We start from the raw sequence: 21,627 nt of genomic DNA on the forward strand, positions 1-21,627 counted from the left end.
CAACATGGCTCGGTCGGTGACCGCGCTCAGCTTGTTATTCATAAACATAGCGTACGCGGAAATATTAACTCCGCCATACTTCAACTTGGCGCAAGGCAAGAAGATCACCGCGACCGCCACATGCGGCGACGAAGGGCCGGAGCTATACTGCAAGCTAGCTGGCGCGAACACCGACGGCGATGAACACGTGATACAAGGACAGGTAACTTTTTGTTTTTTTTTGCTATTGCCAATAGACACGCATAGGACATTATACAGTGTTGTGTAGGTGTATGTTTGTAAACACTTTAATCCTTATTGTTGTAAACACCGCGGAATATTAAAATCTTGTAATCTTTCGGTCTGAAGGTCCCAGAAGGTCGATGTCCGAACGCCCGGAATGGGGTATCGAAATTTTAAAATAGGACTATGCGATTCCGATAATTGAGATCCTACAAAACGTTTAATTTGTACATATTTGTCAAAACTGGTTTATATAATTTTCAGTGTGATTATCGGATAATGCTTTAAAAAACATATAATTTTTTTTATTATGATATACTCGTAAAATATACATTTACTTGTAGACAGCCACGACGTCACATCCATAAGGATGAAAGTATTAAACGTAAAATCTAACCGATATAATGTCATGTAGTACACTAGTTGCCTGAAAAAAAATACATAAACAATAAAAAAAAATGTTTTCTGTCGTTCCTGGTGTAGTAACACAGCATCACTTCTCGGCGAGCGTTAGATAAAGGGAGGCAGCGATATGTTATCGCGCGTCCTGTTGCGTCCCATCCGACTGATAACGGGTTCGATGGCTCCGTTGTTACGAAAGCTATACAAGAACTTGGCAACCGTAGAGGAATGACAGTAAATTTTTAAATGAATACTCTGGACATTATAAAAATATCCTTGAAAATGAAACATTACACAATAATAACCTTGGACAATTCACACAGCGCCATCTAGTCCCAAGCTAAATAAAGTTTGTATTATAGAGACTAGACAACTGTTACAAAGACTTGCATACATTTTTTTATATGTACATAATATACTACGTTTCATCATGCGAGAAATCAAACTTGCAATCATGGCAAATAATGTAAACCGCTGGACCACCTAGGCCATCAAAGATTACTATATAATACTTAGACTTTTCAAATTTCAAGATGTTTATCCCTTAATATATCTACAAATTTATGTCGTTAAATAGCTAGGCGTTCATATGAATAAAAAAATAAAAAATCAATCTTTTACCATTGTAATCAGTTCAACATTCTAGATAATTACCATACTTATTACAAACTAATAATTAATATAAAAAATACAATGTTCTATATACGAGTAAGTTTTTTAAACAATCAATCATGAGTTTAATAAGCAAAATATCATGTTCCTTTTCTTTTTTACCTACGTAAAAATATATAAAAAATATTAGAAACTACACTGTATTAACTATCAACTCCCGTTGCATTCGATTCCTTTTTTCAGAACAACTTCATATAATAATATATTAACAAATGTTATTGCGATATATATAAGGTAAATAAAACTCTTTTAAAAGAAAAAAGAATTCGAAAAAACTTATCAGTTAGATAGAGTGTACCATGAAATAATTTAATTGAAATTTTCGATGTGCCAAGTATTTCGATAAACCAAGCTCAAACTTGCTGAAAACGGCATCGTGTGACATTGCGGAAATTGCATGACGTGTTCCAAATAAACTCTCACGTATACCTGCTGTATGAACGGCTGCAGTCGTACTATGATGACAACATATTTCCCGTGATTTATGTTACGTGAGGCTTCGACATGTTTTCGTGGTAGGGGGCAAATGTTTCATTCAACTAGCTATTTACCTTAATTATCAAGTGATATATAAATAGACTTATCACTTGCCTAAATACCTAATATAGTTACACATTCATAACCGCTTAGGTCCAACCGATAAAACATTACAGACAGCGTATAATTTCTTGGTGTTTATCGTACCACGACCTCCGAACTGCATATCTAATGAATGACCGAATTCGGTTGTAGCCGAATTAGAAACAGCAATAATAAAATGTCACGATGACGAAACTTGCTCTCCCATCCTTTAAAAAAAATCATATATCCGATTTATTATCATTAATGTGGAACGCTGAGGCAACCGGGCACTGTAAGCCTATATCTACACATTATTTTATTTACGCTCGTTGTTAACTCATCTCTGAAACGACACGTTAGTTTAACAGATTACACTGTCTCTCAGACAACAAATGTTCTACTTTTCTCTACAAGTACTCTACAGCCAGTACCTGTCCCGTTACCTGTATCCTTCCATTTTCCCATAGGAAATCAGTTTTGTCTTGACTGCTATCCACAACGAGAATGATAATAGTATAAAATATATAGTTTAAAACTTACGAGGTATGTTGTAAAAGGCCGTCAAGCAGCTTTCTGTGTAAGCTGTTTTATGATTGTAGTAGAACATATTAGACCTCAGCTAAATTAGTTTAAGATATAAAATTGATTCTTGGAAACTAAATCAACGACTCTATTCAGAACCCCGCAGGGACGCTCCTTGGACTCGCTCCAGAGGAGACCATAAGGGGAAAACCCGACCAACTATATATCATCACTTGTGTCCGGACAGATAGATGAATCCGTTTCCTGCAAAAAACAAAATAAAAAAAATATTTATTTAAACAAACATGTCATCAAAATTTACTAAGTATTTTATTTTATATGTGTTTATCCCCATTACATATATGGTTGTGAAATCTAACAAAATTGAAATATGTTCAGGGAATTCTGAATTTTACTGTTATAGTTCAGTTTTATCATATCAGATTTGAGTAGGTACTCCGAAAAACTCTCTTTTTTACCATTTCACTTTGGTGAAACACGTTATCCTGTCGTTCGCGTGACAATTTCAGGAAATCCTTTCTTAATGAATCCGTATTAATTAATAACTATCATTATTAATTGCATAAATTATTTATCCTAGTAAGGGCTATGAATTAAGTCTAAAGTATTATTATATTGCAATGTCTGTTGTTATCGTAAAAATAGCAATTGTTTATGCACACGTTAATAATGTAATAATATTTAACTATTCCTTTACTTCCGATTAAGATGAATCTAAAAAATATTAATCTTAATTTTTACCAAAAGAAGTGCCGACTTGCAACTCCATTATAGCCACTTTGATATTATTCCTGATAAAGGTTTGAAATTAATTAAGCATCAGTAACCATTGTAAATATATTACTAAATATTTTTTTCTAAAATATAAATAAAAAATAGTATACGGTATTTTTTTGCGGACTATTTTAATGGTGTTTGCCGTATCTGGCTATATACCTATCCAGATGATATATCTAGACATTTCTCTTTATATACATATCCTGTATAAAGTTAAAGAATGTTTATAAGCTGCATAAAATGAAGTTTTTATATTGAATAAGGAAAAATACAATTCACCTCTTCTTTGAGATCATCGTGGGGAGTCTATACAGTGTTCAATTAGTTATCAGTTACTTGAACTACTTGTGTGGCACCTTCAGACATAATAGTTACTATTTCATTGTTCGTTCAACTTCATTATTTTGTCAATATCTTTGTGTTATGTAATTTTATCATTATTTTTATATTTTTCATAGAATTCTACTGGTAATAAGTTTATAACAATAGAGTCAATACTGTTTTATATTTTTGGTAGTCTGTGCATATTTTTTGTATTTAAGCGTAATGGCAAACAAGCCACCTGATGGCTAATGGTAACAGGAGGCTATAGATGTGAACATGACCAGCACTACGGACATCACGTTAATATCATGTGACGGCCATCAATCGTTACCATTCTGTAGGAATACCATTTCTCTTTCTAAGTTGTCATAGCTTATCCTGTAGTTTAACGATCTTATCTCGACAACCGAACTTTTAATAAAACAAGCTCTTGCCGGATGAAATATGTAATGAAATATGTATTAATAAATTCAAATAAAAAATTATTTATTCATGTAGGACATATTCTAGCCGCCAGTGAATGTCAAGTATACAAAGTTTACATCGATAATGTTACTCTTTTCAGAAGAGAATAAAAGTTAAGTAGGTAGTTACTAATAACTGAACAGTTTTGTACAGTTGTTCGATTGCATGTTTTTTTAATGTATTCCTTCTATAAATCTTAACCCGTCACAAGTGTCATCGCGTTGCAATGTGAGGTTCATTTACATAATATCGAAACCCGATCCGAAGACGGGACTTCTGGCAGATTGTAACAAAATCCTGCTGCTATTCGGTGAAGATCGGCTGTCTTCGCCAATATTCGGGTCCCGCTCGTGGCCTTTTTTGCGGACATGTGGCGACCAAATGGGCTTGCGCATCCTGACTCTTTTGTTTCACGAATTCCCGATGTTTGAATACTTTTTTTGGCGATACCCCATAGATAAAATATGAATGGTGGCTTGTTTGGAGATAATAATGAACATTTCCTTATACGAATTCAGAAATGTTTCCATCCGGTTTATATTATTCATTTATGATAATACTATGGGTTATTACATTTTGAAAGAGGCATAGAATTGTAAAGCCAAGTTACTTTGTATATAATATAGCAGCTAAATTCTCAGTATATATTTTGTGGATGGATCTTGGATTCATACTACTGCTTTCTGAAAGTTAATTATTATCGTACGAACATATTACGATAGATATTAATATTATTATTATTTGCTAAGGATTATGTTATATATTGTATAAATAATAATATATTTACTTACTTACTTACTTTCTGTCCACAGTTACATTCTTACTCTACCAAATTTAAAAAGGTGTAAGCTCTAAAATCTACTGTACTTTATATTTGCCAATATTTTGTATGTATTTTGATAGTTCTTTCTAAAAAGGGTAATAATAGAGTTGCCTACCCAGTTTAATAACAAACTAATTATGTCAGAATCCATAGACTTCTTTGTGGCAAGAAACAATTAAATATAGACTATTCGTTATTAAAAAAATATCTTTTTACAGATATGTGACGTGTGCGATTCAACATCGGATTCCAAAAATCACCCGCCAGAATATGCTGTTGACGGAATGGAAACCTGGTGGCAGAGTCCGCCCCTATCCAGGGGGATGAAGTACAATGAAATCAATTTGACCATTGATCTCGGACAGGTAATTTTCATTTGTACAGAATATTTTATTTACTTATTTTTATACAATTTTCATATAAAACCAGAGAGGGAGGTTATGTATGATCTAAGACAAAAGATAAACGGACCGTAATGACTGTTAGGTATCCCAGATGGGGGTAGTCAGAGGTATTGTCAAATATCGACGTTATTGTGAACACAACACCTAACATAGACATATTTGATATACATATTTGATACTAACGTGCCAAGGCGGGAGCTTAGCACTGTTTCTGGGATACATTTTTGATTTGATATGGATCCTTCACCTGAGAATCAGTTTGACAAAAAATAACACTGTACAAAAAATAAAATTTATTGACAAATTATGAATTCGTTATTTAAAAGGCGTGATGAAATAGATATTTAACTAGGATTACGTTATAATTAGTAAATACTAACAAAATATCAAGGTAGGGATTTATATTTAATAGGAACGTTTGTTATAATATTCTATAGATTTACAAAACAATAAGAAAAGCCTCTTACATAGCGCTATAGAGGCTATGTAAGAGGTAGGTGTAAACACCAATAATAGTCACCCTTCGTAACTCATACATCTTTCGTCTTTCATCTACCATATTTTAAGCGTAGATCTCGTATACGTATATGTTAGAAAAATGTTTTCAATTACTCCTAATCTCAGTCCTGTAGAGTATACCTATTGGTTCTACTTTTAATAATGTAATGTAATGTCTATTCGTGATAGTAAAAAGAATTTTAAATTGTAGTTCGTGGACAATTTTCGTTTAATACTTCTAACATTCGTGATAATTTATTCATTTCTTGCTCTCTATGCCGAAGATGTAATGATACAATGAAATAGATTCATTTTCACAAATATGTACATAAAATGTGTTCATCGTGTATCCGGGACATGGCATCCCGAAATAGTGTGCACAGCGACTGAAAGTGCATTGACCCACGTTACCTCACCATGTTAGGGACATCAATTTTATTATAGCCTGGAACTTAATTATAGAGTAACAGACGTATTGTGCAAGACATGGTGCTTCATTTAGAAAACACAATAAGTAGAAACTTTAAACGTTATTTTAGAAACAGCAACACCGACAGTCATTGAATGCACTTCTCCTACATTAGGTCTGTAAGAAATATTACATGTCTATCTAAATTATTTTGTCCCATATAGGCACAATGTAGGCAAGATTGTAGGGACTCGACTCAGAAAAATATGGGTGCTGTTTATAAACAAAATTCCAATCTCACATAATCTGAAAATATATCGCTTTTTTGACTAATTAGGAAATTATATTTTAAAAAATTCTGTTGCCACAGGTTATTTCATAGATTGAAACTTTAACTTGTTTAATATTGTATATTATATTAAACCTTAACTGTAAAAGAGTAGGATCTGTCATAAATGAACTAGTAAACTCTATATTTGTAGTATGAATTACACCATTTATTTCGACCGCCAAAGTATATATGCTATGCGAGCTGTTTCCAATTTTTTTGGTTGTATAATTACAATATAAGACAATGTATTCTACACTACAGAACGTGGTATAGTACTGGCATAGTGTTGGATAAAATTATTCAGTCCCCATAGAATTAAACAATTCACCAGGAAAACCTACAATAAGTTTTAGAGGAACGGCGTGGCTGCCGAGACTAGATACCATTACTAATAAACTTTCTCCTGGTGTACAGAAAAGTTAGCGGTCTGAAAAGTAATATATGGCAGTCAAATGACCGAAAATAAGGCGTAACACCTTAGAGGGAGGTTTCATTTTTGCAGTGCACTTGTAGATAGAGCTGCCGCGAAATATGCATTTACTAAATATTTATTCAACATTGTCATGCTCAGCGATTGTTCCTGTAACTAAACGCTGTCTACTACTTGTGTTATATGAAACCTTATGTTTTTGCTGATATATTGCGAAGCGAACTTTGTGTGTGATATTTACCTTAACCATTCCCTATTGCTAAATATTCTCACAAATCATTCCCGCAATAATTATTGTATTAGTACTAGTTTATCTTCATCCTTTTGTCGTTTTACTACATCAGTAACAGTGTAAAGACAAAATATATCCAAATTGTTTCATATGTCAATTTCTGTTAATTAACTAAATTCCTTGCACGTATTTTACAAACTAGACTATATCACTTCTTTTGCTGCAGTAACTAATTGATAGACACAAGATTTTAGCTGTTGGTTCCGTTACAATAATTTACAATGACCTTCTTTTTTAAGGATTTTATCATGGTGTATAAATATATCAATAGGTCTTTTGCTATATTATAATTTCATCTAAATATCAAATTATATTTAATAAGTGTTAGATTTCGTTCATTTACCGTATACATCAAACGAATTTGGCTGACGTGAAATATTATTTATATTGTTTTAGGACAATACATAATTATACATATTTCGTAACAATGCCATCTAGCATAAAATAACTAAACTAAAACCTCCACAAAACATCAATACCAACTGACATATAGCATCAGAAAGATTGTGTGCTTGAAATGTAATATATTACTAATACCATATAAAAATATAGACCTATTTGTAATGTTATGTATAAACGAACACCAAAAACAAATGTTCTAGCATTTAAAATCCCAGATGCAACTACAAAAAATACTTGATTTTACTTTCCAAGGTCTTTAATTTTTCTTTATTAACTTTTTTTATTATTAGTATTTTGGTAGCATGGCTGATCTTGCGGTATAGCACAGCACTTTAGTTTCGATGGTCGCGGGTTCGATTCCTCGCACGGTTCAAACATTTCTACTCAAGAGTATCATTGTTTGTATCGTCTGGGTGTTTTCTATGTATATTGTTCTAAATACATTAGAAAAAATATCTACGTATTCATATCAGTTCTTTAGTACCCATAACTCAATCTTTGGGTAGCGTTATTTATTGAATGTACCGTTTGCAAAATAAATAATGCATGGACTTTAATATACACCTATCACATAATTATAAAGTAACATTAGAATGACATCATTATTATTAACGTCTGTAACTCAAAGAAACTAGATTTGATACATGACATCATTATCCAAAAAACAAAATACCTTAGCCTTAAACGGCATTAGACATGATACTAAAATCAAAGGCTGCATGAAGATAGTAGACGCAAGATTCTTAGATTGCCTCATGTTTAGCAAAATCGAGAGAGAGAGATATCTTTTCTGATTATACCCTCACAATAACTGTTCCAATATTACCCCTGATTTTATAACATAACGTCTGTAAGTTATTTTATTTGTATTTGCATGACGATGCTTGTTTCCTAAACTAACCTTTTTTATAAGAAATTTGAGTTTCCCTATGTATTTTGCCCAAATATATGACAGATCTTTTTATTGCGAATTTAAGGTTTTTTATAAAGGGGTTGTTTGTATTATTTCGAAAGTATGTAGTAGATGGCGCTGTAATAAATGTATATAACCTGAAAAATGGCGGCAGGAGACAAATCGTTTGCCAGATCAGCTTATTTTGTAAAAAAAAATATTAACATCGAGTAAACGCGTGACGTTAGGCCGCGTGCACACCGGACGCTGTGGGTGTTGATAGTGGTAAACGATAACTTTATACACTACCGAAGGGCAAGGTTGAATGATTAATAGACTATATTATCGCAAATAGATTCCTATTAAAAATATTCTTAGAAACAAATTAGATAGAGCAGTTTTTATAGTAGTTATCTAATACTTTTTCTGAGGACGGAGATAGTAATTGGATCCAATTAAAAGCAATAGATTTTTACAATTTTACAACAATTGTAAATGGGGTTGACCCATTTACAATTGTTGTAAAATTGTAAATTTTAATTTTAAATAAAAACTATATGTCTTAAGTTGTGTATTAGGCAAAAGCCAAAGAGCTATCTAGTAGCAGTAGATAGTGTACGAGTAATATAGTAAGCCTGTCCTGCATGTAAGGACTGGTCTACATTAATCACTACGATTGATTTAATCTTATTGTGTATTTAATATTTTGACTCTAATGAATTAGTGCTCATTGATAGTTTCTATTCGTACATTTCGAATTAAAATGTAAAGTTACAGCAATTATTTATAAGAGCTACACGCAAGTTTCTTGCTCGTTCGTCTTATGATGAGTAAGATTTCCGAATGAGTAGTAGATTAAAAAAATACTATGCTTATTCAAACATGCTTAATTTTATTTAAATAAAGGCTTTTCTTTAAATAAAATTAAGCATTCTATTCTAATAAAGCCATCAAGATCAATAGCACAAGGCTTTACATTCTGCCTTTACAATCCCGTACAATAGAAACTGATTTTAAAAGTATTTATTTTTAAAATATTTGTCGTAAAACTAACTTGCAATAACTATTTGTGTATATTATAAACTTGTGGTGCCAGCGACATTGCATGCGTGTACATTTGTAGATGTGATAGATTTGATTGATTGTGATCACACAGCAATTTTTAATAAAGCATCTATACGACGTCAAATAATATTTGATAGTTCAGGTGGCGAAATGAAATAAAAACAAAATGTTACACCCTTCATTCTTTTAGGGGCTATTACTCCCAACTTTCTTAGCATATATCTAGACCCACATTTAACAACATACTCTATGAATTTTTCCTCCATTTTCTATTTTATTTGGCTTACGAATATTCTCTAAATCCGTAACATTAAAAAATGTTATCCGGCATATGTTTACCATAATCCCTTGTATTCTAGTAAAACAGAGAAATTATATACCAACCATTTTTCCATCCAGGAGTTCCACGTAGCATACGTGTTCGTCAGGATGGGCATTTCACCACGTCCAGGGTTGTGGGCGCTGGAGAAGTCGACAGATTACGGAAAAACCTACAAACCATGGCAGTATTTCTCAGATTCTCAGTAGTGAGTACTTATTATTGTGAATATTAATCTATGTTGTCCCACTATTGAGCAAAGGTCTCCAAGTCAACCAGATCTTTTTGTATACCTTTAGTTCATCGCACCATCGCATTCTAGGCTGTTCACCGCGACGCTGTCCATCTAAAGGTAACGTGGATATTTTGCCCCATTTTAGAGAATTGTTATGGCTGATATACGTTACATTGCATTTTTTATTTTATTAATATAATTATAATAATTAAATTAGTTAATATATTTGTAACTAAATGTTTATATAGGAACATTACTTTAGTTTGGCTTAAACAATATTTCTACGTATGTAACACTAACACAGTGCATACTTTGATATAGCACTGAAATAAACAAACGACAATCAATTCATAATAACATTGCTTTGCTAAAATAGGTATCGCTCAAGACTATTGCAATTAGACTATAATCGATATAGAGAAAAAATAAAGAATATATCAACTGATGAAATGAAGCAATCATTGCTCGCCCTCTTTGATCTATCCCTCCCCTCCGATCGACTCCCCATCCTATTCAAATAGGGTTTAAAATTACGGATGCCTGAGCAGAGGCTCGAACCCCTAGTGATGCTCTCAGTCTAAAATCATATCTGTCAAGGAGTTGGCCTTTAGGCCTAAACGTTCTACCGCTTATTTAGAGCCATCTGCTCTCTTTCCCATATCTTCGATGAAGCTGTAAAGGCCATCTGCAGCCAACTGCATTAGAATATTATATACTAGCTGCGTGCTCCGACCTCGAATAGACATACGTGTACTATAAATATATAGTAAATATATATAACAAAATGTAGTTTAATAATGTAATTTTATAACAAAATGTAATTTTATAACAAGATGTAAACGTACTAACAGCGCGTGCGACTTTCTTTTACACGATGTCAATTATTCAAAAAGAGTCCTTGTGATCCTTTATAATTATTAGTATGGATACCTACCGTATAAATTACAAACAGTCAAAGGAGACAGAAAACAAAGTACAAGCATTATAACTAAGATTATAATGTTTGAAAAGCGACTAACAAAATAATTACTTTCAGCGATTGTCAACTATATTTTGGAGAGGAGAGTCTAAAACCGATAACACGGGACGATTCTGTCATCTGCAGCACTGAATACTCCAGAATTGTTCCCTTAGAAGGTGGAGAGGTGAGTGAGAATATAATGTTTATACTACATACATAGTAAACGAGGTGCAGCTCTAATACATTCAATATTAAGAAAAGGAATCAATTACGGCACGTAATTATAATGTATATTATTATAGTAGGTAATTGTTTTTTTTTTAAATATATTATTATAGTTGTTACACTCGTGTACGCATATCTCAGAAATGTAGCAAATGATTTAATTGGTATTACACTGATACAAGTACTGGTATTGTAGCAATCTTTTTTTTTCAAATCGAATAAAAAATATATTATGTCAACGAATGGCACGTTTATAGAAAAGTGTTCTGTATTTTGAAAATATATAATTGTAATCCTATGACATTAAATTATACCTTTTTATACATTTTAATAGTCTTACAATTAGAATTATTGTAGCCTATAGAATTTATCAACATATAAATTCTATAGGCTACAATAACCATTTACCATCAGTAGCGCCGTATGCTTGTTTGCCACTATCGTAGTATAAAAAAATCGTATGGTCAAAGAAAAAACTAACTGACTATTATCTATTTATACAGTTATCGTCGTATTTATTAAATTTCTATAGAACAGTACTAGAAGTACTTGCAAAATCGATTTGAGATTAGACTGCAGAGTAGACCTATTGTGATTTCGATTGTGCATGTAGTGAGCGTCTAGATGGATGCAGATTTCTTGATATTTGGTTAGGTATTTGACTCAAAACATTCACACCAAATTTTTAAGTTTTAATCATGTGTAATTATTTACAATCATAAAAATAAACAGTCTTAACTGAAAAAAAGTTTGTGAGTTTTAATTTAATGTCATCTTAATTCGAAATTCGAAATCGGTTTTCTAATCTGATTTTTCAAATGTTTGGAACTATTTTAATTATTACGAGTATTAAGTGTGCCTCTTTGTAACTTATTACTAACAATTTTATGAATTTCAGATCCCAATTTCTCTACTCAACTATCGGCCATCAGCAAATAAGTATTTCAACTCATCGGTTCTTCAAGAATGGACAAGAGCTACAAATGTCAGACTTCGATTGCTAAGGACCAAGAACATGTTAGGTCATCTCATGTCGGTTGCTAGGCAGGACCCTACTGTAACCAGGCGGGTACGTAATTTAAATTAACCCCTCAGACAAAGGGAGACAGACGAAGCTCTCTAAATTTATATGTATATAAACTAAACGTGTCACTACTAAATATCGGAGTAGGTATTTGTGCCTTAGGGTTTTTAAGTAGCGTACGAATGCATTTTCAATTTGGATTTTCTGTTTAAATGAACTGCATACTTTGTAAATTCACACTAGAACAAAGGGAAGTCGAGGGCACAGCTAGAAAATAATTTATATGGAAGCTTACGAAGTTTTAAACAACGTAAACTTTAATCGTGACTTGATTATTCTGGGACTTATTTTATATTAAGTCGAATGTTAATACGAATTCCTAGGCAGAGATTGGGGAAGATTGACTACTAGGAGTGCAGATCATGAAAAGTTGTTAGAACCTTCTTAGTTCTAACACTAGCGACATGTAATCCAGAAAATCCAGTTAATGTAAATAAAAAATTTACTTTAAAATGTTTGATTGTCCATTGTTTTCACGTAAAATTAGTATGAACAATGACTATCTGTTAATTACTGTTGTTTTATATCATCAATCATATTATATGCACTCATTGCTAACAAACATTCATAAGTCATATAAACAAGACTTTATCAAGATATTTTGCCATAGAACATTCTCAAAAATAAGATGTAAAAAAGGGCTATTATAGGTGACATATGATTGATTTAATGATTTGTATTAAACCTACTGATCGTCAAAGTTAGAAGTTCGATCCTAATTGATTAAAATTTTTAGTATTACCGATACTAAAGTTTCATTTTTAAAAACTTACACAACTTTTATTTATATTTTAAAAATAATAGTCGGAATCTTGTCTTTCTTCTACATCTCCAGGTATCTGTTCTTATCGAAGGTAATGGCTTTATGAACTGTGATCTACCTTTCCAAGAGAAGGTAAAAAAAATCGTAATTAAGCACAGTACTGTTTGTCAATGCGTTTAAGCGGGCTAATCTCTGAAATTCAATTTGAATGCTTTTTCATTTATATTTGAAAAGAAATATAAATATTTATTATATTAAAAATAATATATATACTATATATAAAAATGTGTAGTCTTATTCCGAATACTACGGATACAATAGCGGCATAAATAATTAGCTGACTAATTATTGATACCTGGTCATTACTTATTCTGTATTTGTTTGTTCCTATAGTACTTCTACAGTATCAAAGATATCAGTATTGGAGGTCGTTGCATGTGTAACGGCCATGCAGACACGTGCGACCCGGCGGATCCGGCCAGTGAAAGCAATATACTAGTCTGCAGATGTCAGCACAACACTTGCGGCCCCCAGTGTGCTGAGTGTTGCCCCGGCTTCGAGCAGAAAAAGTGGAGAATTTCACAGAATTGGGACAGATTCGAGTGTGAACGTTAGTGTAACTGAATATGCAATATAAAATGACTGAGAAAAGTGGAGTATTAGGAATGTGGACTATTAACCCTATTAGTAACGTAGTGCCATAGTACATTGTGCCCGGTTGAGTTCCACACCGTTCCCCCTGGTAACCGTTGTGGTAAATTGCCATTCGCCAATATGGGTTAAGTGGCCTAACATCATGTTCATTTTATCATCCTCTACTGGTCCTCCACTGGTGCGCTAACGGGTTGCGGCGTAACCCGTTAGCGAACACGGGGATCATTCCATTATAATCCCTAAAAAATGCTAATTACTTGTGTAATCGCCACAATGGATTAACATTCAATCATTCATAGCAGCCTTCATTAGTGCCCCGTCTGCGTATACCGTTATGACACCATTCTATAATGATATAAAAATAATATTGGTGGTATACTAACGTACCATATCCACATCTCCCATCGTCTTTCCCTGGCGCCCTGCCAGCTGGACTATTAGGACAGGCGGTTGCATACGAAATTACTAAGCACGAAACATGACAGCTTATTTGTCGTGAATGATAACGCATGCGGGGTGCCACGGACGTCGCGTAATAACGTGGTATTGTCCACTTTATATTAAGTTGACCGTCAGCTTGTTCGCCTTTCCAGTTACATAGTAAAATATAGATTACAATTTAATCAAAATGTATTGTTATTCGATGACTAATATTCTATGTCGGTTACATCTGGCGAATTACTTCATAAAAGTAATTACTTTAAAAGCTCACAAGACAGTGGACAATTATGTCTGTTATAGAAACAATAGTCGCTGTGGTAGACGTGTTCTAGATGGAAGACTGCGTATAAATGTTGTATAGGACGCCCTACAACTAGGTGGAGCGATGCCATACGTAGAGTTGGGAAACAATTGGAAAAAAAAGGTTGGAAGTCGTGTAAAATACCACTCATTCGAAATAGCTTTTCGAATGAGTGATATATTAAAAATATAAGTCTACTATTATTACGAAAAGTGCTTAAATTTAAGTTTATTTGAATAAAATATTTGTAATTCCATTCCACGAAAGTTCAGGAAATAGAGACCTATATCTGAACAAACTTTTAAATACAACGGAAATTGTTATCAATAATATCCAATCTTTTAATTCCACAACACATAAATTAATAAAAAAATATTTTTAGTCTCCAGGTATTTCGAATATTTATATAGTAACGTTACAGATATAACAACTATATATTATTGACAGCATGCAATTGCCATAACCACTCAACCGAATGCAAGTACGACCCTGAGGTGGATGAGAAGCATTTATCTCTGGATATCCACAACAAACTTGAAGGAGGTGGCGTCTGCCAAAACTGCCAGCACAATACAGAGGGTATCAACTGTAATAAATGTAGACCTACCTTCTACAGACCACGTGGAAGCACCTGGGACATGATTGATGTCTGTCAACGTGAGTTACTTTACATACTAATAATAATAACTACCAACTATATGTGGTGAATTGTGGAGTAATAATAATCATTGATAATACACACAACGTCATCTAATCCCAAGCTTAGATAAGATTGTGTTACGGTTTCTAGACAACTGATAAATATTACATATATATTTTAAAATATATATGTACATTAAAAAAAATGCAATTGTTTATATTGTTTAAGGTGTTAGATATACCTATATAACACCTTAAAAAAATCTCTATGCTTTATAATAAATTAATTTGTATTTCTGGTTCATTCTTCTGTGAAAGAAATATAATAACAAATAAAAGTAACATAACAGTAGCCTCGCCACTGTTATTCTAAATTCGAATGTGGGCATAAAACTGTGGTGTTGACCACGACACAAACAATTTTCAATGCCTCTGACTACACTATATGGTCAATAATAATAACAGTCGTGAAAGTATATCACATTATTATATTAAGATTTTACTCTATATCAGTGGACATTTCTACACAGCCTGTCAATGTGACCTGCACTACTCAACCGGAAACTGTGCTGAAGAAACTGGGCAATGCGAATGCCGGAAGGAGTTTTTGCCGCCAAATTGTGACGCATGTGCGTACGGATACTTTGACTATCCAGACTGCAAGCCTTGTACCTGCAATCTGAATGGAACTGAAGGAAATAACTGCACACCTATAGGTGGGCTGGTAAGTTTAAATGAAATATTATTAAATATAACAAAGAAATATTGAGCAATAAAAATTTACAAACTTTTTTGTATATTTCCTCAGTGTCCCTGTAAATTCAACTACGCCGGAGACTCGTGCGAAATTTGTGCGGATAGCTTTTATTCGCCAGAATGTAAAAGTAAGTATTATGAAATAGAATAGATATAACGAACTAAAAACTTATGAATAGTTTATTTATATTCTATATGCTGTAATATTAGTAGGATAACTGATAGAAACACTTAAAACATTTGTTTTTGTAAATACTTACAAAATATACATAATAAGCACCCAGACCAATACAATAAAACATACTAATGAATAGAAATGTTTGTATCGTCTGGGGAAGATAATCATCGACCATCAAAAGGGAGATGGTGTGCTAAACCGAGAACCAAGACCGTCATAGTAGTGTAAGTACATACAACTATAGTAATAATGTACGGTAACTCTATAGTAATGTATATTATGTATGTTTGCAGACTGTGAGTGCAACAAAATCGGGTCCGTAAGCCAAGTGTGCAATAAGGAAACCGGCCAATGCGAATGCAAGGGCAAGTTCAGCGGCCGTACATGCAACCAATGCGAAGCTGGATACTTCAACTACCCTACTTGTAAACGTAAGTATCATTTCATGGCGAACTTTAAACAACCCCGTAGATAATTAGGCTTGCGTATGGGCTATTATACACTGTTATATTTAAAATAGTGATATCAAAAAGTTTATCTATACGACTATTGTAAACAGGACAATTAAGTAAACACATTTCTCATTTTTACCATCAAGTGGGCCAGCATTATTTCATGTTTCATATTTACAAAAAAGAAAATGTAGTGTAGGAAAGGTCGGATCATTTTGACTAGTTATATCAACTTAATAAAGTCATGGCTGCTAAATATTCATAGACTGATTAGCACTGTTTTATACTTTTTTTCACAATTTTGTATAGTACATAAACTGTCCTGAAAGTATACACAATTATTTATATTCAACTAAGCATGCTTTTTTAAGCTGTAACAGTATAAGGAATGAGATGTAACTGTGAAGATACAGAGTACGGAGCCATGACATATTAGTAGGCAGGAATAGTAAACCATGAGTACCACGTGCTTCACATGACGACGTGGTGATGTTCTTGTATATAGGTGAATGTAGGACTCACCATCAGGCCATAAACGTGTCGTTAAAAAAATTAATGTAATTAAAAAAAATGTACCTACAGACTGTAACTGCGACATCAGTGGAACGGAAAAAAGCGTCTGCGATGACATTACGGGTCAGTGCATCTGTAAAACTGGATTCGGGGGAGCGCGGTGCGACCAATGTATTGCTGGGTATGATATCTTTTAAGTTTTTCCTCACATTAAATGTATGATTCTAAATTACATTATATTGATAGATATATTTATGTAGTACTAGTGAAACCAGTGACTTCCATACACTCCACATTTATATTTGTGAAGCCTATCTATGGACGATAATGAACGCCAAAAATATTCGATTCTCATCTATTATTTTATTAAAAAACCTGCAGCTAAAGGCTTACTTAAAAATAATGAAAAAATATATATTTGATAAAAGAAATCTAGTATCCGTCTTTGTCATCTTTGTCTATATTCATATCAAATTTCATTAAGATCCGCACAGCCATCAGAAAATGTAACAAAAAGACTGACATACTTTCGCATCTCTAGCATTAGTATGTATGTGCATTTATGTCCACGCGAGTTTATGTCGATTACACGAACATCTTTTCGATTTTTAGAAATAATTAATTGCATCCTAGTAAATACCGCATCCTATAAGAATTCAACAAAGTTATCATCAATTTAAAAATGTGTTTTTAGAAGACCCCGTGTTCATTTAAAGTTAATAAATATTTTGAAATTGGTTAGTGTTTATATTACAATTTGTGATTTTTTAAGCTACTACATGGAGGTAAGGGGTCGCGATCGGCTTTGCGTACCATGTAACTGTTCTCCAACCGGCTCCACATCCACGAGCTGTTCCGCCGACGGAAAGTGTAACTGCCTCATTAACTTTGGCGGCAAACAGTGTGACCAATGTTCCCCTGGCTACTACAAATTTCCAGATTGTTTGGGTAAGCAACTAAATTCCATTATCATTACCTATATTTTACAAAGTAACTACTACACGTTACACCCAATCGTCAGAAAAAAAATATGGTATAATATCATGTTTTACTAAAACTCAAATTATTAGTTAATTATTAGTAGGTATATATACCTACTTGAAAGTATATATATATATATCATGCATTACCTTTAAAAGGACTTTTATATTTAAAAAAATATTGAAATGAATGTAAACTAAAATTTTGCTTTGTTAAAGAAAAATCGTAGAAAAACATCCTATTTATATATTTTATATTGAAATTTATTGCTAGGTATATTTATGGCTTGGTTATTTATGTGATCCCGCAGGCACACACACTATTACTAAATAAATATGCTTTGAAATTATAATAACTGAAGTATTATAGGTATATTCTGATTATAATCTGTATCCAATTTTTTTCTTCATTCTACTGCTTAATGTATCATCTAATTGTTCATATATTCGCTAGCTTGCAATTGCGACTTGTCGGGATCATTGGGTTCAACATGCGACGATGATGGACTGTGCCACTGCAGACCAAACTTTGACGGGAGCAAGTGTGATCGATGCAAACCACAATTTTACAATTACCCAGCCTGTGAAGAGTGTAATTGCGATCCAAGAGGAGTAGTTGCGTCATTTGCTGGTAAGTATATGATACTAAATGGACCGCCAGACTTTGTCCCGTCTAAGTGAATGCGCGAAATGTAAAACGCTCCAAGATAAAGTAATGACTACATTTAGATTTTTTGCACCATTTAGGTATTCAAAGATAACACTTACTTAATGTACTTTATGGTACATTAAGTAAGTGTTATCTACTTGCTACTTTTTACAAAATATAAAAATAAAAAAGATTAATAAAGTCGTTCTCAAGTAACGTCGAGACAAATAGAAATTTCGATTTATTACTATATAAAGTTAATTTTTTTTAACTATTTAATGCTGTTGGCTGTAGCTAGCCTTTACAGCTTCATGACTTTACTGGGCTTATTTATTGGATGTGATATTGTTTATTTTTTTCTGTAAATCTCCATCCTCCTTAAAAGTACCATATGTTATACTGTTTTCTGTAATTCTAAGTCTATAATGCTTATATTTTTTGTAAAAAAAATATATCTCTATTATATTATATAACTACTTAAAGAAAAATGAAGAAGATTATGCAGAACATTAGAAAATTTAATTTTTTAATTAATTCAATTACGCCCAATCACTCAGTAGCGAAGTCTGTATGGTGACTAATTATTAATTATATTTGTTTTACATTATTCTTGTATTTACGCATTATGCTTATAATTCGCAGGCTGTGGATCAGTACCTGAAGGAGAACTCTGCCTATGTAAAGAAAGAGTGCAAGGCCGTATATGTAATGACTGTATGCCGCTGTTTTGGAATCTCCAAGATTACAACCCGGTTGGATGCGAAAGTATGATTTTTTAGAAGCAAATTACTTAGCTTAGTTTTTTATGCTGTAATTACTAAATAACCCGAGATTTTAGAAATAACAATATATATTTTTCTTATTTATACACCTTTTTGAGTCTGGTTTTCTAATAATTAGTAGAATAAAAATAAATATGTATATTCGAAATGCTTGTATGGAGTTTATATGAATAAAGATTATTTCTGTTACATTCGGTACAGGTTGTATTGATTTTAAAATGTTTTTGTTTATAGAGTGTAGTTGCAATGTGTCGGGTACTCTCGGGGGACTTGGTGTCTGTGAAACCCGCAGTGGTCAATGTACTTGCAAGATGCACGTCGGCGAGAGACAGTGCGATCAGTGCCAGAACGGTTTCTATCAACTCGAATCTAATAATGTATTTGGATGTACGGGTATGTATTTTTTTTATTTATTTATTAAATTTATAGCCTTATTCATAAGTTGTACGCTGTATTATACAGCGTACAACTTATTATTAAGACTTTTGTATTATTGGTAGGTATGTTATAATTCATTTATGTTTAATATATAATGCTGCAGATTATTTAAAATTAGTTTGACATGCAATGAAGTTATATTTTTTTATATATTTACTGTCTAAGAATTATTATACGTTTTTTCTACTGATGTTAATTCATCATCTGTATTTTCTGATGATCAGAAACTGTCGGCATCAGTAATCTTGACAAGAGCCATAGTCGTATTATAACTGAGACTAATACGTTGCAAAAGAATGGAAGACTAGAAATAGATTGTTCGGAAATTTACTAAAAGTGAAGAGAATTTACTAAAATAATAGGAGGTCTGAAGTTGAGAAAGTACGAACATTGAATGTGTTTACACAACCGATAAGCAGAAGTCCCTGTTAAGACGATTCCAGTAACATTAATTACGAGTATATTAATGTTACTGGAATATTGAGCCTTTCCTACTCCCAATAATCTGAGAAATCTCCAGATCTTAGTTGGAACACGATTTTTTACTAGATTTATGACCGCTTTTTATAAATAATGCAGCCTACGGGATATATGGTCTTTTTCAGCATTTTTCATAATAATATGTTATAATGATTTTCATGAAATTCGATTATGTATATCGAAGTTTCCTTAAAGATCCCTGCCGTTAATCAGGTTTAATGTAAAATCCTAAAAGTTTTGAAGCCTATTCAAACAGAGAATCAAATATTTCCTCTTTGTAATATTATCTAGTATATATAGATTGACTGACACTGGTCACCCTCTTAGGGAGGTGATAGCTAGGGCCTCGGGGCGAATCTCTTTGCCCCGGCCGGCATCAATACCGGGGCAACGAGGTTCGCCCGACAACTCCCGGATAACTGAAATACAGGACTCTTATAGCGGGTTACTTAAAAACAAGTCAGCAAGCAATGAAAGTAAATTTAACCTAACTTAAAAAGTAGTGTCATAGTTGGGGATTTTTTTTACGTTTGTATTTTTTTTTTGTTTTTATAATTTATTGCTATTTTTGCGGAATGACAGTATATTAATGACATTAACATTTGACACATGTGTGTCTGACGTTCATTTGTCATTATTGAGTTAACAGCTGACAGAGAAATGAATTTCACAGATTTGTTTGTTTACAAAATAAAGAAGAACTCTTAGTAAATTAAGAATGAATGTTTTAGAAATAAACGTACATAGTGAAAATGATAGTGAAATAGTCCTAATGTTTGAGGTGCCTAGAGCCTATCGTGACCAAGGCAGCGATTTTAATATTTCTTGATATTGAATCAGACTGCACTACTATGGTAGGCAATGAGCTAATCCTGTGATTTCATCAGCGCAATGTAAGCGATGCCTTGTTCCATTATCACCAGCAACCCAACCAACTACGATTAAACTTATATGTGTCCAGCATTTTAATTGCAAATAAACAACCAAACATCCATAAAGACACTGTGCCTTGCTGCAGTCAGAAACTCCAACATGGAGAACATTCTATCACTGAGCTAAAAAAAAGCTTATTCTTGGGCTAAGAGTTTTCAATGCTTATTTCCAAGTTGTGGAATTTGACGAGTATGGAATGAGCATCGTCTTTAATGGAACAGCCAAGGCTAAGATATGAACAGCTGACAAGTCATCAATATGTAGTCTTTCCATGATAGCCTTTTAAATTAACTAACAGAAAAGATTTCTCAGATTCTGTGACAGCATGCAGT

General features: G+C 32.9%; 1 protein-coding gene across 1 annotated transcript in view; it reads left to right on the plus strand.

Annotated features, from left to right (window-relative positions):
* The window catches only part of LOC131849370 (laminin subunit alpha), a 68,095-nt gene continuing 46,468 nt past the window's right edge, over window positions 1-21,627 (plus strand). Inside the window, exons 1-15 of the mRNA XM_059199440.1 lie at window positions 1-202; window positions 5,008-5,154; window positions 9,912-10,039; window positions 11,103-11,211; window positions 12,151-12,321; window positions 13,493-13,709; window positions 14,943-15,152; window positions 15,665-15,858; window positions 15,943-16,018; window positions 16,362-16,499; window positions 17,103-17,214; window positions 17,806-17,981; window positions 18,468-18,644; window positions 19,305-19,427; window positions 19,679-19,837. Of these exons, the coding sequence (XP_059055423.1) occupies window positions 5-202; window positions 5,008-5,154; window positions 9,912-10,039; window positions 11,103-11,211; window positions 12,151-12,321; window positions 13,493-13,709; window positions 14,943-15,152; window positions 15,665-15,858; window positions 15,943-16,018; window positions 16,362-16,499; window positions 17,103-17,214; window positions 17,806-17,981; window positions 18,468-18,644; window positions 19,305-19,427; window positions 19,679-19,837 (2,335 nt within the window). The 5' untranslated portion in view covers window positions 1-4. The remainder of the gene's footprint in view (window positions 203-5,007; window positions 5,155-9,911; window positions 10,040-11,102; window positions 11,212-12,150; window positions 12,322-13,492; window positions 13,710-14,942; window positions 15,153-15,664; window positions 15,859-15,942; window positions 16,019-16,361; window positions 16,500-17,102; window positions 17,215-17,805; window positions 17,982-18,467; window positions 18,645-19,304; window positions 19,428-19,678; window positions 19,838-21,627) is intronic.

The sequence above is a fragment of the Achroia grisella genome, unplaced genomic scaffold (assembly GCF_030625045.1).
Source record: "Achroia grisella isolate CSIRO2021 unplaced genomic scaffold, CSIRO_AGI_Agris_v1 utg640, whole genome shotgun sequence".
In the NCBI taxonomy this organism is placed as follows: Eukaryota; Metazoa; Arthropoda; class Insecta; order Lepidoptera; family Pyralidae; genus Achroia; species Achroia grisella.